Source organism: Crotalus tigris, unplaced genomic scaffold, assembly GCF_016545835.1.
Source record: "Crotalus tigris isolate CLP2741 ecotype Arizona unplaced genomic scaffold, ASM1654583v1 scf7180000017666.379230911805:20528666, whole genome shotgun sequence".
NCBI classification, from domain to species: Eukaryota; Metazoa; Chordata; class Lepidosauria; order Squamata; family Viperidae; genus Crotalus; species Crotalus tigris.
Genome location: NW_024096552.1, coordinates 2668169 through 2685179, shown reverse-complemented (window position 1 = coordinate 2685179; position 17011 = coordinate 2668169). Strand labels below are relative to the sequence as shown.

The following is a 17011-nucleotide window of genomic DNA, read 5'->3' as shown; positions in this document are numbered from 1 at the left end:
TGGAGATCATCTAGTCCAACCCCCTGCTCAGGCAGGAAACCCTATACCATTTCAGACAAATGGCTGTCCAGTCTCTTCTTAAAAACTTCCAGTGTTGGAGCATTCACCGCTTCTGGAGGCAGGTTCCACTGGTTGTTCTGATTGTTTCTTAGGCAGAAAGATTACATAAGATTAAATTAGGTGCCTCCTGACCCTAATTCTTTTCCCTCTCCCCATTCCATACATGCATAAAGATGTAATAGGGCTTCCGGGAGACACTTATGTAGAAAAATGGAATTGGCTTCTCAAATAGCAATAGCAAGGAAGCTTAGAATAGAACATCAATAGTTCAACAGTTTTACTATGAATGGCTGCTTTTATTCAGTCATTCTGTTGCTTATTCATGCATTCATGATTTGGTACAAAATTTTGGTACCAAAATTTCTTCTCAGTAACTCAGCTTTTTTGAGTTTTTCTAAGTTCATGCTTGTGATACTTATATGCTGTCCAACCATCTTCTTCTGATCTCTTTTCCCATTACTTTTGATTTTTCTAAGGCTAGCGGCTGATGCTAATAGGAGATCTTTGTGGTAGAAGAGAAATCCTCTCACTACATCAGCAAGTTATCTTTAGGAATCTAGTATTAAGTCCAGCTGTGTCTATACTTTATTTTGCTGTGCACTTGTTTACTTTGTTCAACTGTCCTAACTTCAATATATTTTTTAAAAAATATTGGCTGTGAAGTGGTATAATTTCTACATAGAATATTTTGGATCTCATTCTGTGTTCCTTCTCATTCCCCAAAGCTAGTTCAGCCTCATTGTTACTTCTTGCAGAAAGGTTTGCTTGCTGTCTTTTATGGATGCACAAGGAGATAGAGGGACCTGTCCATGATATATTTTTGAGTTTCTAATTTAAACTCTGAGTACTGTATGGATTGCTGGGATAATGTTTTTCTGAGGCTAGAAGATGGATCTGCATTGCTACACTAAGGCTAGCATAATTCAAGGGTTTTTTTTCTACTTCTCCAGATCAATAACTGGCTGTTGACCACACAGAACCCTAATGCCCTCATTGCTCTCAGAATGGACTTGATCCGTATCGTATGCAGCCATGAACATTATGTCACTCTAAATCTTCCCTGCAGTGGCCTTTCCCCTCCTGCTTCCCCTTCTCCCTCCATCTCATCAGCAACCTCCCAGGTAGGTAGAACAGCATGAAGGAAGAGGATGAGAGACAAGAGCTTCTTGTTGAAAATCAGGTTCTCCCCTTCAGTATTCTCATCAGAAGTCCTATTGAGAAGTTGCCACCCTGATTGATTGTGGAGGTTCCAGTTAGCTGCCAGGTTTTGGATGGATCTGTGAATTTTTCCCTGTTTAATACTGAGGTAAGGGAAAAAGACTGGTGGCCGTGAAAAATTTGCCAGAAAAATAGGGCTTCGGGAAAAATATAAAAAATGGGATATGTTGCTTTTTCAATGCCTGCATCTTTTAGAAGAAAAGTAAGATATCAAAATAATGATGTATAAAAAAGGCAAGTAAGGAGCAGGCTAAGTACAAGAATTAGCGGAATTGCCATGGATAAGACAACAGTAACCGGAGGTTGTAGCAGAATATTCTTTTCTGGGAAGAGAGTGTTATTTTCATATGATGGAAAAGAAGCATTTTCCACTACTGGGGAATGTATACTACTGAGTTATCTGTTCTTTTTTATTGACACTGCTGCAGCCTTTCACCTCCTCTCTCTGTTTTCCTCTACCGCCCACTCAATATTGCAAATGATCCCTAAAAGGGAGATGGGGAGCCCATGAGTGATTCAGAGTGAAATGATGGATAATAGCTGCTGGGGTTGTGGGGTGGGGGGGGGAGGGACAGGCTTGGATTGCCACCCTTTGCTTTGCATTCATGAGAGCAGAAATTACGCAAGGCGCAGCTTTGCCTGGTTTTTCATGGGCCACCTCCTCTTTGCAGAGTTCAGCGTTCTCTAGCCACACACAGGACCAGCAAGTGGTCAGCATGTTTGAGCTCTCTGTAGCTTTTCGCCAACAGCACTTCCTGGCAGGCTTGGTGTTGATGGAGTTGGCACTCATCCTGGAGCCTGATGCAGAGGGGTAGGTATGATCTATTGGGGAAAACAGAAGCACTATGGCTGCATCCGCCTTCCTCCGTCTCCTGACCACAATAGCCAAAAATGGGAGATACTATCTTCCACTCCTTCAAACTAGAAATTAGTGTAAAACAATGTGTCTCAACTTTGTTAACTTTAAGATGTGTGGACTACAATTCTCAGCATGCTGATTAGGAAATTCTGTGTTGAAAATTCATGCATCTTAAAACTGCCAAGGTTGAGAAACTCCCTCCTCTGAAACTCTGAAGAGAAATAACAGAAAATCCTGATGCCCTGCCCACCTGGGACCTTCATTTTACCCTCCCTCTTAAGTGTAACCAAGGGCCACTAAAAAACTGTCCATCTTTGGTCAAGGAGAGAAGTTGCAGTGAAATATGTGTTTTTAATCTCTTTTCCTGAAAATGTCAAAGTCCCGTCTGAGGCAGTGCATCACTGAACAAAGCAAATCACAGAAAAGAGACAACATTGAAATAGAAAACAAGCTTTTGTCGTGTGTGACCCTAGTCATGCAGGGGTTTCTTTGGCAACCATACGGAAGTGGTTTTCCACTGTCTTTTTCCAGGTTGATTTTGATTTCCGAACCTGGCTGGAGCCTGGTCTTCCTTGATAGTTTTCTATTCACAGGTGAACCAGGCTGGACTCTGTCTAGCTTCCTAGTTCAGAAAGAGTCAGCCTGGTGCTGCCACCTGCAGGTCTGTGAATATTTTTTTTAATTACTTCCTTATGGCAATTGGCCTTCTAGAATGAGGGAAGGATTTGGAGGCTTCTTTATTACCTGTGGACAATGGCCATCATTTTTCTCTATCCATGGAGGAGTGAATGAAATAGCAGTATTTCATGTTTCTATTCTAAAAATCTTTCCGTCCCTCCATCAGGGCATTCTTCCTGCACAAGAAAGCCATTTGTACTCTACACAACCTGCTGTGCAATCATGACTCTGATATCCGCTACAGGGACCCTACTATGCGAGCACAAGTCGCTCAGCTCTATTTGCCTCTGATTGGCATCATCATGGATGCTCTACCGCAGCTCTATGACTTTACAGGTAAGGCCAGGAGTGGGTGGTGGTGGTGGAGAGTAACACATGAAACTGCCAGTGTGTGCAGACACTGCCAAAGGAGACCACTTTTCTAGCCCACTGTTGCCAGTGGCAATTCTATGGCGCGATGAGCCTTGTGACCACTGCTGCAAGCGGCAGCAGCGGCATGATCGGCGCAATGAGCTGTGCTGCTTTCTGCCACAAGTGGCGTGATTGGCGTGATGAGCCTTGCGGCCCCCTGCCATCATTGACGGCAGCGGTGCGATCATTGTGATGCGCCACGCAGCCTTATGCCACAAGCAGTGGCAGTCTCGCAATCAACATGATGCTCAGCGCGGCCTTATGCTGCAATCGGCAACGCGATCGGTGTGATGAGCCTTGCAGTCTCCTGCCGTGAGTGGTGGCAGCGGCACGATTGGCGCAATGAGCCACACGGCCTCATGCTGCGAGCAGCAGCTGCAAGTGGCAGCAATGTGGGATGCAGTGTGGGAAGTTGGGGCGTGGGAGGCCTGGCTGCGGTGGTCCTAAGGCAAGCAGGGAAGACTTCCTCCAAAAATAAGACCTGGTCCCTCTTTTGGAGGCAAAAAAATTATAAGATCGGGTCTTATTTTCAGGGAAACACAGTAGCTTTGCTTTCTACACCTGATCAAATTGTTTAAAGCTGCTACTTTTATTAAACACAGCCATTATATTTCAAAGCTTAAAATCAGGAGACTTTCTTTATATTTTATTCTGCTTCTAATCTCTTTGACAGTTATAGCTTTTCTTATCAATTTTTCTATTTCTGTTGTTTGTTCTGATTCTTCAGTTAAACCATTGGTGATGGGTACAAATTGATTACCGATATTTATGTCACTTGATTCCAGCATAAGATGATAAATGTCAGCATTAATAATATATTTTATAATTGTTCTGTATTGTTCATTTTCTGTATCAAAGGATCTTTTTGATAACACGGAGAACAATGTGTAAAATTAAAATCAAAGCTGTTAATAGATTATTATTTGCTGGACTTAAAAATAAGGATATGATTATTTCACATAAATGGCTACATCCATTTTCCTTTCTTACTTCTCTTTTTTTCTTAATTAATGCATATATTTGTAATTTCTGCTATCATTAAATCATGTTTTGTCACTGATGGTAACAGAAACCTCTGTTGGTGGCACAAAACAACTATAAAATCTATTAAGCTAATAAAACAAATTGGCTTTTTTAAAAGCAGCGATCAAGTTTTGATTATAAAACCTATTAAAGTTTGAGTTACATCAGAACACAATTGAACTGGAGATTAATGCAGTTTTTTGTGAAGAAAAGCAGAATTAAGCAGAATTAAAGCCAGTATTATTGAAGGAATGACCATTGAGAGATGGAATGAGAGGCTAGTGAAATAACAAACAAGAATATTACAAAGGAAGGAAGATTGGGAAAGGAAGCCAAAGAATATTAGAGCTTTAAAGCAGGGCTTTTCAACCGGTGGTACACGTACCCCCAGTGGTACATTGGCACCTGGCAGGTGATACGTGACCATCCTAGAGTAGTGGTAGCAGGGGAGGGGAATGAGTTGAACTGGCGGTAGCACCGCACAAGCCTGAGTGAGAGATGGCTGGAGCTGCAGGGCTGTTAGGGCTCAGCGGAAGCGCCAGGATCAGCACTGCTTTCCAGCTGGTGCTTCTTCAGGGCTGTCAGGGCTCAGCAGAAGTGCCAGGATCAGCCCACTTTCCAGCTGATCAGTGCTTCAGGGCTCAGCTGTCAGGGCTCAGCAGAAGCACCCGGATCAGCGCCGGGCTCCAGAAGAAGCGCCAATCAGCTAGAGCCCTGCCCCTACTCTGCAGAGGGCAGATCCCTATCATCTCTATCGCTCAAACACTAGTCAACTCTATTTTACAGAGAACCACATCCAGAGAGGGCGACTAGCTTCTATGATGGTTGAGGATGGAGATGGAGATGGTAGCACCATTAGCCAGTCAGTTGCCATGGCCATTGCAGGTTCTCCTTTGCCTTATTCTCATCGGTCTACGGTCTTCCAAATGCCAACAGTGGTAAGTGTCCATTGATTGGAAATGGGAACATACAGTAGAACAGAATCTAGGTTTAAAAGGGTGGAGAATTCCTACACATCACACTCTGGGTTTGAAGCTTCACAATTTCCAGCTTTGAGGAAATGCTCTCTCAGAGATGAGACCATGTATACCTTGGATCTGTACCTCTCCCAGGGCCTTGATTCCAGCCATATAAGGACTCTCAGGAGAAAATCCAGCAGATGGATAGGAACATGCCCTCTTAGTAGCCCTCTCACAATCATGTGCCCATGCTGAATATTGTGGGACATCCCAAAATAAAAGGCTGTCAAATGGCAAGCTGTGGAGTGGCCACTTAGAATACATCTACTGTGCATATTACCTTCGATTAAAACAGTATGTTGAGCAAACTTGAACCAAGCTTGATAAAAGCATTATAAGCCCCCCACCCCCAAAGGCAGTACAGGTCATTTATTCTGGATGGCATCTAAAAACTGTAGAAGAAATACAAAGCTGCCACGTAGCATGTTAGTTCAAGCAAATTAGTCTATTCTTTTTGGTTGTGACTGGCAGTGTGCTTCAGGTTCCAGCCAGTTTTCTGTTCTAACTGGAGATACCAGGAATTGAATTGGAGCCATCTTCACGTAAAGCACCTGCTTGACCACCAAGCTATAACCCTTGCCTGCAGATACAACTCTTTCCCCCCTCCTTTGGATGATAACACTTCTTCCAATTAGAGTAGACTAACTCAAAGAACTCTTATCATGCCCAGTGTAAAACCTATTTAAAGTTTGTTTATGAACTGTTCTGCATGACTGTTGTTTGTCTGCAGCCTGCCCGCCAGTACAGCATGTTGTCTGCTGAGGCAAGTCGCAATCTGCTGGTGTGTCTTCTCTGGGTACTGAAGAATGCTGATGATGCTGTGCTACATCATTGGCTGGTTGACCTCTCTGCTTTCCATGTGAACCATTTACTTGACTTACTCTACCTCTGTGTCTCCTGCTTTGAATACAAGGTTAGAAGAATCTGAAATTATGATATTTTGATTCTCTTCCTCTCTTTTAAAGATTGAGATGAAAACAAGAATTCTGTCTTTGGCTCAAATACTATTTTCTTAGAAGTTGGTATGAAAGCCAAAAATATAATTCACATGCATTTTTGTCACAAGCTCCTAACCTGAGTATAAGAAATCTTTGTCTAAACGCAACATGGTGCTTAGGAAAAGCTGAAAAGTATAATAATGTATTGAATTTTTAAGCAAAACATTACTATAATTTAACCTGTGAAGTAGTTGAATGAATATCAAAATAATTAATTCACCTAAATCAGATAGCAGGATAGCAAAACTGAATTAAAAAAGATAATTATTCTTGTGCTATGCTTTAGTAAAGTCTCAACAGAACAGGTTGTTTAGGAACAGGAAAAACTAATGCTGTATTTTCCCAAAGTCAGGACATTTCGTTTTAGAGTCTTCTGTGTGGAAACTGGATGGGAAGATAAATGCAGGAAAAAATAGACCCAGTGACTTAAAAATACTATAATTTAGCCCTCATCTTATTAGCATAACCATAAAAAATAGAGAGATCTCTTGATTTTTTTTAAAAAAATGGATTGTTAATGGCAGTGAGTAGAAATGGGAGGGGAATGTGGAGTTATTGATGGAATTTTGAAATGAGCTTAGTGAAGCTGAGATGTGACAACTTTCTAGAATTTCTTTGGTGGAGTCAACAAATCATGACGCTCACTGCTGAACTCCTTCTGAATAAGCCTTTGATTACTTTGTTCTATGGGAAGCTGTTTTTCCTATTTCTGAAGAACTGTGGGCAATTGATTGGCAGATCTTGTTCTTGCAGTCAAGTATCTCCTTTTTTAATGAGGACTGATGCAATCCCATAGGGCAAAAAGGCCTTTGAACGCATCAATAGCCTGACCTTCAAAAAATCTCTGGACATGAAGGCGCGACTGGAGGAAGCCATCTTAGGCACTATTGGGGCACGTCAAGAAATGGTTCGACGCAGCCGAGGTGAGACTAGCCAAAGAGCATGGAACAATAGAAGACACCAGCAAAAGTTTGCTTCCCCAGTTCCCTCTCCCCACAAGCTGGACCACCATTTCTAGGCCATATTTACTGCAAATTTAGTCAGTGGTAGTAAAATTTTTGATGAAAATAAACATACTGGATTTGATTTTCTTTAGTTTTCAGATCGGTTCAAATGGAAAGAATTAAGAAAGAAGCTTCTATTTGTTGTACTGCTATGGAAATGGATGCATAATTAAAAACATCTTGATTTTTCAGTATTGCACCATGATAAAATCCAATTTGTAGTAAGGAAGTTCTGTTTGAAGTAAAATCAAGAACCCATATGGGTCTCCCATCCTGTTGCAGAGAGGAAGAAGCTGGTCATTTAAGCAGTTTCCCCTCAAAACACATTTTGTATTTATGCAGTGGTGAAAGCCAGACCCTTTCCCCCTTTTCTCAGCAGAGCGCAGTCCTTTTGGAAACCAAGAAAATGTTCGCTGGAGGAAGAATATTGCTCACTGGAGACAGAATTCGGACAAGGTGGACAAGTGCGTTTGTGGGCAATTCTGGCATATCTGCACATTGATTGGAAATATGCGGAAGAGGCCTTCAGCCTGCAGTGGATAGACAATGGCTAGAATGTTGTTGTTGATGATAATGATGATCAGCACATTATGCTCCTGAGCAGTCAGTGTGATACACATTGAGTGGCCACATGTACTTTGGAAAAGCTGGGGTTTTTTTTCTCCTTTTCATTTATTAATTACATGTACACATTTCTTCCAAAAAGAAGAAAAAAAGTGAGTTGATGATTGCATTTTAGTTTTCAGAGCCACTTCATTGGGCTTTTCTTATTCTAGCAGCTGTATAAGTGAAAGCCTCTGGAAGTAACACACAAAAAAATTAAATAATGCACTTCTCAAGTCAGTTCAGAAATTGGGAGATAGGGATCCTAGTCTTAGCTTCAGCTCTTTCTGTGAGTCTCAGAGATTTCCTTCAAACCCAAATGGCAGTAATGCAGCTTTTACTTTTTGAACTCTTCCCTTGTACTCCAAATTTTACCTTTCCCAAAATGAATTAATTCATAGTACAATAATACTATAAATTGGTTCAATAGTACAATAGTAACCTTTCACTGCACCTAAATGTGTAAATCATAAGAAAAGCTGTACTGGACCAGGCCATGGGCCTATTGAGTCCAGCATTCTGTATCATAAGCTACCTGATATCATTCTGTATTATCCAGCATTCCATATACTACCATCAGATAGATGCATTTGGGAAGTTTCCAGCCAAGACTGGAAAACTATGGTCCTATTTTACAGTCACACGTACAAGTCATGTCCCAGCAAACAGTATTCAAGTGGTTGTTTTTTTTATTTCTGCTTCTCTGTCCATAGCCTTCCATTAACTCAACAGCCTAATTTTATTGCCATTTGGTCATTTTTCTTGGGGAAGGATAAGCCAACAGTTTTGGGGCAGCCAGTTACTTTCACGGACATGTCTTGTGGGAGACTCCCTTTTAGGAAAAGTCATTCTGCCCTTTGGCTCTGAAGGCAAATGGGGTGGCTCAGTGATCAGAAAACAACTAAATAACTTTGCAAACTTGGGACATTTTGCATGACTAGATATTAATCTAATGTTCACTTTTTTATCACTTGCATAGATCAAAGGAAGAGATAGAACATGAAGCTTTGGTAGATGGAAACCTGGCTACAGAGGCCAACATGGTGGTCCTGGATACCCTGGAAATTATTGTGCAAGTAAGATCTAGCCTTGCTATTACTCATTACGATAAAGCTTTTAGTTTCAGTAAATCTGTCTTGTCCTCTAAATGTGAGGGTTTCCACTATCTCTGTTGTGGAGCATTCAGAACTGGTCTTAAAGAGAAAGGATTCTGCTTCCCAAAATGTATCTGATGAGTTTAGCTCATGAAAATGGGATAGGAGGTGAGAGAGAGTCAGGCAGAGTTTTCCAAAAGATGTGGATAACTCAATCTAGAATTGAGGGGGTAAGTGAAAAGATAAGAGGGGGATGCGGTTTGGGGGGAAATGGGTGAGCAATGCTGGAATTCATGTGTTGTATTTTAACTTGTTATGTATCTGAATTTTTTTTTCTTATGATTGTAATGAAAATAAAATAATAAAATTAAAAAAAAAGATGTGGATAACATAAACCAAAACACACTACATTTATTACAATTCCTGTGTCTATAATAACTTGGTTATTCCTAGTCATGATGTTTCTCAGAACCACATTGTTGAGCAAAATCAAATTAATATGCTGGGTAAGGCCTGAAAATAAAGGATGAATGGGTGACATGTAGAAACCAAGTTGGGCCATAGACCTTAAGAAGCAAAACGTATCTATGACTTATAGGAGCTTCTCTAGGTTTTACTAGTGACAGTAACTGATGTACTAGTACTTACTTAAGACAGCAATCTGTCTTAAATGAAAAACCAGATCAGTAGTACTAAATAAGTTCTTCCAAGCCCTTATATTACTAGCCATACTGAAGTCTCTGTTAGTGTCTTTGCCTGCAAGCCAAGTTCGTACCTTGATGTAAAAATACTTGACATAAACACTATAAAGGGATCCCACAATTTAGAAGGGATTTAATTGGTCTGCATTGCATTTCAAGGAAATTCTGTATCAAAGGAAATATACTGCAGCTCAAACATTGTGCCAAATAGTTTTATTTATCATCTACTTCACATAAGGAATCTGCTGACAATAAGGTAGGAAATAGCTTTCTTTTAAATTTAAGAAATATTATATTTCTTGTGATAAAATGTTTCCTTGGAACACATTGGGAATCTCATTTACTTGTGCAGCTGTCCTTTTTCTTCTTTGTTCTACTCCTACATTGTAATAAGTATGCATAATAGCATGAAATCCTCCTTCTTTGCTTCTATATAACTTTCTTCATTCTGCAGTGCTATCTAATGAATTCATTTTTTTTTCTTCCTTCCCCTCCCCTGCAGACAGTGTCTGAAACCAAGGAGAGTGTCCTGGGTGGGGTGCTGAGGGTGCTTCTTCACAGCATGGGCTGTACACCTAGTGCTGCCTTCTTGCAACACTGCTTTGCCACCCAGAGAGCACTAGTGAGCAAGGTGAGTCTGCTTGGTAAGGAAAGTCTTGCCGAATGCAGTTAGAATAGAATAATAGCTTCACTGTCACTTTAAATGTACACTAATCAGCATATATTAAAATGAGATTTCGTTGCATACAGTTCTCAAAGGGTAACCACCTCCAATATACACTTCATAAACATGACAAATAAATAAATAAAATAAAATATGCATATACCCACATACACACAGTTATATGGCCCAGAGAAACAACACAGTCTAGTTTGGATGTATATGGCGAGAAAAATGAGTCTTGTGAGCTTACCAGATGAATGGGCATAGGGAATAAAGCTGTTACAGAATCTGGTAGTCCTGCTAGAAATACTTTGAAACCTCCTCCCAGAGGGGAGCAACAGAAACAGACCATGAAGTGGGTGTGTGGGGTCTCTTACAATGCTTTGAGTTCTAAGCACATAGCACTTATAAGCAGTGTCCTGAATAATGGGAAGCGGGCTTCCTATAATCTCAGCTGTCCTTACCACTCTCTGTATGGACCTTCTATCTGAGGCACTGCTACCACCAAACCAAACAGTGATGCAGTTTGTTAAGACACTCTCAATCGTGCTTCTATAAAAAGTAGCCAGGACAGAAGGACAAAGATGTCCTTTCTTCCAGTCAATCTGCAACTTTTGCACGGATCATGATCTGCTAGGGGACATCTTGCTTGCTTTCTGCCCATCCTTTACAACAAACAGAGTGGATATACTCTAGCCCCCTTGATTAAACAATGACATTGTCTTTTCTCTTTTAGCACCTGCTCTTTAGAATAGTATCCTTCTAGAATAACATTTCCCACCTTAGCCATTTTAAGATGTATGGGCTTCAGGTCTTCAATTCTGGGAGTTGAAGTTCACACATCTCAAAATAGCTAAGATTGGGAAACTCTGCTCTAGAGATTTGTATAACTTCTACCCTGATTTATGTTCAAAAAGTCCCTGAAAACCTGTTTGTTGCCTCACGCCTTGAATCCTTATAGGATTTCATTTATTTAAAGGATTACCTTTTCAGATATGTTAGTTGGAGTTTCTTATTATTTTATTATTTTTATTATGTTTTAATGCTGTATGTTGCTCAGAGTCTTATTGAATTCGTGGTCTTCCACATCTGTTAAATAACTAATTAGAAAAATAATTTTTGTCATTGTCAAATCAGATAACTTGAATCCCATTCTTACAGTTCCCTGAAATGCTTTTTGAGGAAGACACTGAATTGTGTGCTGATCTGTGCCTGCGTCTCCTACGCCACTGTAGTAGCAGAGAAGCCATCATTCGTACCCATGCAAGCACCTCACTTTACCTTCTCATGAGACAGAACTTTGAGATTGGCAATGTAAGTGCTATTGGAAAAAGGAGTGTGTGTGGGAGCATTAAGGGGTAGGTCAGTTCCCCCATGGAAGAGAGAAATATATATATAAAAGCAATAAAATATGGTAACCCAAAGCCTTATAGAAACTGAAAATGTGACCTTTTCAAATGCAATGAGCAATCATCATTTCCATTGTGCTTGTTTGCAAAGTGCTTAGCACTTTTGGGCATTTGCCCTAGAGGTTTTTTGCCTTGTGTTGGTCAGCTGAAGGAGCTAATATGATGAAGAAAACAGGGATTTTCTTTTCTATGTATGTCTGAAATTTTGTTAACACTAAAGAGCACCCTTTCTAGCACCCTTTTTGAAACTTTCTTGTAAAGAACTTTGCCCGAGTGAAGATGCAGGTCACCATGTCCCTCTCCTCACTTGTGGGAACATCTCAGAACTTCAATGAGGAGCACTTGAGGCGCTCACTGAAAACCATCCTTACCTATGCTGAAGAAGACCCAGAATTGCGAGAGACAACTTTTGCTGAGCAGGTATTTCATGCAGTCCCGTAAATTGTCAGCAAAAGATTTGGGGCAAGACTTGGTCCTTACCCAGCTAGAAATGTTAGCTTTTTCTTTAAGACTCAAAGAACTTGAACATTGCATTTTCCTCCTTCCTCCCTCCCTCCCTCCCTCCCTCCCTCCCTCCCTCTCTCTCTCTCTCTCTCTCTCTTTCTTTCTTTCTTTCTTTCTTTCTTTCTTTCTTTCTTTCTTTCTTTCTTTCTTTCTTTCTTTCTTTCTTTCTTTCTTATTTTTTATAAATATTTCAAGGCAGCAGATATAACCAATGCCCCTTTCTCCTCCTATTTTCCCCACAGCAACAATCCTGTGGGGTGAGTTGGGCTGTGAGAGAGTGAGTGGCCCAAAGTCACCCTGCTGACATTCATGGGGCCTGCTGCTGCCACCGTTGCCCCATTGCTCACTGTGGCTGGAGTTGGCTAATCAGCAGGGTGTGCCCCTGAGCCAGGGCTTCTCATGCTTTGAGGTTGCCAAAAGCCCCCCTCAAGAACTTTATGGCTTGCTCCAGCATCCAGTCCTCTCAGTCCAGTTTGCTTGCTATCGGTTCTTCCTCCAGCTCCTCCAGCTTTACATAGACATTTGTAACTAAATAAATTGTCAGACGTACCCCAATCTGATCCCTTAGGAAAGAAAGACTTGAGCCCATTTGATTGAAGCGAAAGGTTCTTTTACTAAGAAGATGATGGCTGCAGTAAAGTCAGGCAAGCTCTGGGTTTCCCGTGCTCAAAAGATACAGAAAGGTTTTCTCTCATCCCAGCCCTTCCTCCTGTAACCAGTCCATCTTCAGCCAGTCGGAACTTGCCAAAGTGTTTTGAGTATGCTGAGAGGTTTTGGGGTAATCCACGTTCTTTCTCGGGATGCCTGGCCTTAGATGCTGGTACAAACTGGTTGCAAGTTTCTCCTGTCATTCCCCCCTCCCTATTTCCCATTTATTGCTATCTATCCTTCTCTCCTTCCCACTTCTAGTCTTTCATGGCAGGATGCCTGTGAGGCACCAAGCCAAGCCTGGCAGACCTGACAGTAGCTTTAAGTGAAGGAAGCCCAAAGACAGTACTTGGGAAAAATTATGTGAAGGAAAGATAGCCACTGAAATGTTGGTTTTAATGAGGAAATAGAGAACGAGACTGTGAGTGAAGAGGAAGGCAGTATTTAGTGGGCACATCTAATATAGATAAAATACAGATAGGAAAGGTGATCTGGGGAGAAATTGAAGGAAGGAATAGGTACCTGAACAAAATCCTCACAATTACAGCATTTTATAAAAATTGTTCATATAAATAAAAGGATTTCTTCAAGACTACGTAATGACCAATTTTTTTTTGATTGGTGTACAGAGTAGTAATATGCTTGCCAAAACGAAGGGCTTGACTTAAAAATCATTTAGTACTATTACAATGGAGATAAGTGTTTCTGTTTATTCCAGACATGAAATAAAAACATTTTGCATGATAACAGTAAGATTTCCGTGACTAAATAAATTTAAAAAAAAAAATAGTTACCTTGCAGGCATCTTCAAGCTAGTATCTACCATGTTTACATGGATTTTTACAAATAGTTTTTCATTATCACTCACATAGAAATTGCTTTCTCCTTTTCCTGTTCAGGTACAAGATCTCGTCTTTAACCTGCACATGATCCTGACAGATACAGTAAAGATGAAAGAGCATCAGGAGGATCCAGAGATGCTTATAGACCTTATGTATAGGTAAGGTCCCTGTCAGTGCCTCAGTAGTGGAAGCAATAGGAATACTCCAGAATAGTTTACTTTCACAGCCTTAATTCTTTGCTGGATATTTCCCAGAGAGTCAAGAAAAAGGAAGCAGTTCCAGATGCAGCTATTCTGATTTCTTTGTCTTATTTCATAGTCCTTTTAAGGAATATTCAGAAATTACATTTGGCATTAAGTTCATTAGTTGGATATGTGCGGCCATTATGAGCCTTCACCAAAAATAGCTTACTTAGTAAAAAAGAAAAGAAATGTTGCTTGGTACTGGTTTTATTGAGATCAGCCTCTGTCAAAGCCAATAAAGGGTAATTAATTATAGAAAGGAAGAGGAAGGCTTGGGTTTTCATAACTACTGTAAAGGCATCAGACATTTTGAGCCTGGAAAAAAAGGAGTGCACAGCTGTTAAGGAATATCAAAGGAGAAAATAATTAGAAGGAGTTGGACATATCTTTTCTCATTTTCATCCTACATGAATTACTAGGCTGCAACTCCACTTAGTGGTTTGGGGCTAGAGCTCCCATTGTTTCTGCTGATGGGGAATTACAACCGAAGACAGGCAAAGAGTTGGGAAAAACTGTTAACCAATATAAGCAGAAAGGCATGTCTTCCATTTAAAACACTGAATGTGTCTGTTTTTAAAAGGTAGAAAAGGTACAAAATAAAACTAAGAAACATAGCAATGTCATTAGAGATCACCCTGTAGATATTCATCACAAAAACTCTCCATCTTACATACTGTAAGACGGGGAGAAAGCCATAGTAGACATGCAGAAAAGTTAAGATTTTTGTCCCTGGCCATAATTTGCTTCTCAGGATAGCCAAAGGATACCAGGCGTCACCTGATCTGAGGCTGACATGGCTGCAGAACATGGCGGCAAAGCATTCCGAACGTGGAAACCATGCAGAGGCAGCACAGTGTTTGGTGCATTCTGCTGCACTGGTAGCTGAATATCTGAGTATGTTGGAAGACTGCCGCTATTTACCAGTGGGCTGTGTCACTTTCCAGGTAAGAGAAGAAGGCAAGAGTACAGCATTTGCTGTAAAAGGGCTGAACCACTATGTCAGAGAAGTGCAACACCTCTACCCATTTACTCTGTACTTTTATATATGCTGTTGAAAGAAAACATTTTAGGTCCTTCCAAGTTTTCTCAAGAGAAGCAGAACCAAACTCACTTTCCAGGTTTTCTCAATAGAGCCAGAAACAGAGACCTAATAAAGTCTCTGTGTTTCAAGGAAGTTGTAGCTCAGAGGATTTTAATCTGATTCCCTAAAGATGTTTTGGAATTCAGTTTATGAGCCAAGGATAATTATGGGAGTTTCAGCCAAGATATCTTGAGAAGACCAAGTTGCCCATCTCAATTCTAGATTGAGTTATTCCTCTCCATCTGAGCAGTTTTGGGAGAATGAGACAGTAAAAGAAGAGAATTCAAAATAACAGAGTTGGAAGGGACCAATCCATTCCCTAGAAATAACTGTCTAATCTCTTCTTTAAAATGTTCAGTGATGGTGTCAGGTCCCCAAATACTTATTGTTTTCCCTGGATAGGTGCTCTTGTTTCGGGGCCTGCCATTCTGTTGGGGGGAGGGGGAAATTTCCTTTCACTTGGGATAGCTTTCGCTTTCTACCTTTCCTCTCCCGCCTCTATCCACTTGAGAAAGGAATGTGTCTCCCTTATCAGGGAGACTGTTACAGAGAAATGAAACTGGAAAAAACCTTGAGAGGCATGCCAACTGTGCCAGTTACCCCCACATCATGCCACCTGTGAATTGGCTGGATTTCAAATGGACATTATAACTCTGGTGGGGGAGGAATACTGCTGGTTTAACTATACTGTCCCCAGATCTTGCCTTGACTTCCCTATTGTCACTAACCCCTAATAAAAGTTTCCTTTTGAGACAATGCCTGTTTCAAGAGTTCTGCTTTCTTGGATGGTTAGCTGAGGTCCTTACAGATGAAGCACAAATAAATTCTGGAGGCTAGCAGTTCCAGTGATTAATTGTTCTCACTGTCAGGAAATTTTGCCATAGTTCTAGGTTGCTTCTCTTCTTGATAGTTTTCCATCTGTTGCTTCTTGTCCTTCTCTCAGGTGTTTTGTAGAATAGATTGACTCCCCTCTTCTCTGTGACAGCCCCTTAGATATTGGAAGACTGCTATCGTGTTATTCCTTGTCTTTCTCTTCATTAGACATGTCCAGTTCCTACAATTGTTCCTCATACAGTTTGTTTTAGCCTCCAGCACCCTAATCATCTTTGTTGCTCTTCTGTAAACTCTTTCTAAAGTTTCAACATCTTTTTTTGTATCATGTTAACCAAAATTGGACGTAGTATTCCAAGTTCTGTTTCTCTCTGACTCGGTCACTCAATAATTTATCTCTGTTTCCAAGAACATATCTTCCAATGTGCTAGAAGAGTCTGCTGTTTCAGATGACATCTTGTCCCCAGATGAAGAGGGCATCTGCTCTGGAAAATACTTCACAGAACAGGGACTGGTAGGCTTGCTTGAACAAGCAGCTTCTTCATTTACTTTGGTAAGAACTTCAAATGTGGCATGACTGGGGCTTGCATAATAATGCACTTATTTCCAACATACAAAAGCATTCTATATTGCCTTGATGATATCTGGCTGATTTGCTAGTGGGAGAATAGATAAGGAGCGATCAATATTATGGACAGCATGTAGCAGAACATTATGGTTAGAGCTGTTTTCCTAGGAAAAGACTCCTGGCATCTGAGCTCATCAAAAGGCTGGCATGTTTTCCTAGTTGTTTATTTTCAGTTCTTGAAGGGTCTATGATAGCTCTAGATTCCTATACAAGAGAGTCTCTAGTTGAGGGAAGACCTAACAAACCCCTTTTTTAGACATGTCAGCCCAATTGATTTCAGGGAAATGCATGCAGCTGTGGATAAGGCTATTATCCATTTTATCCCTAAAGCATGCCTTAAAATAAATTTTAAAATGACAAAAAAAAATCTTACATTTCAGTTAGTTATACTTTGCACAATGCATTTCCAGCATCCGGACAGAAGATGGTTGTATAATAGTAACAATTAGATGTTTTCTTCCATGGGACAGAAAATTATTCCTTAAGTAACCTTT

At 40.6% G+C, this 17011-nt stretch overlaps 1 protein-coding gene and 1 long non-coding RNA gene across 21 annotated transcripts in view; one reads left to right on the top strand and one right to left on the bottom strand.

Moving 5' to 3' along the window:
• The window catches only part of LOC120305088, a 139816-nt gene that overhangs the window by 1918 nt on the left and 120887 nt on the right, over positions 1-17011 (bottom strand). The window lies entirely within an intron of this gene.
• DOCK6 (dedicator of cytokinesis 6) overlaps positions 1-17011 on the top strand; it is a 184981-nt gene that overhangs the window by 138109 nt on the left and 29861 nt on the right. For 10 of the 19 annotated variants that reach the window (XM_039336454.1, XM_039336460.1, XM_039336459.1 and 7 more), the window contains 14 exons: positions 1011-1181; positions 1950-2089; positions 2982-3151; positions 5036-5187; positions 5999-6181; positions 7063-7189; positions 7647-7734; positions 8853-8949; positions 10171-10299; positions 11494-11646; positions 12003-12161; positions 13793-13893; positions 14729-14921; positions 16299-16442. In XM_039336454.1, the coding sequence (XP_039192388.1) occupies positions 1011-1181; positions 1950-2089; positions 2982-3151; positions 5036-5187; positions 5999-6181; positions 7063-7189; positions 7647-7734; positions 8853-8949; positions 10171-10299; positions 11494-11646; positions 12003-12161; positions 13793-13893; positions 14729-14921; positions 16299-16442 (2007 nt within the window). Of the gene's footprint in view, positions 1-1010; positions 1182-1949; positions 2090-2981; positions 3152-5035; positions 5188-5998; positions 6182-7062; positions 7190-7646; positions 7735-8852; positions 8950-10170; positions 10300-11493; positions 11647-12002; positions 12162-13792; positions 13894-14728; positions 14922-16298; positions 16443-17011 lie in introns of those variants that run through there. The other 9 variants (XM_039336457.1, XM_039336455.1, XM_039336463.1 and 6 more) reach the window with 5 other exon arrangements.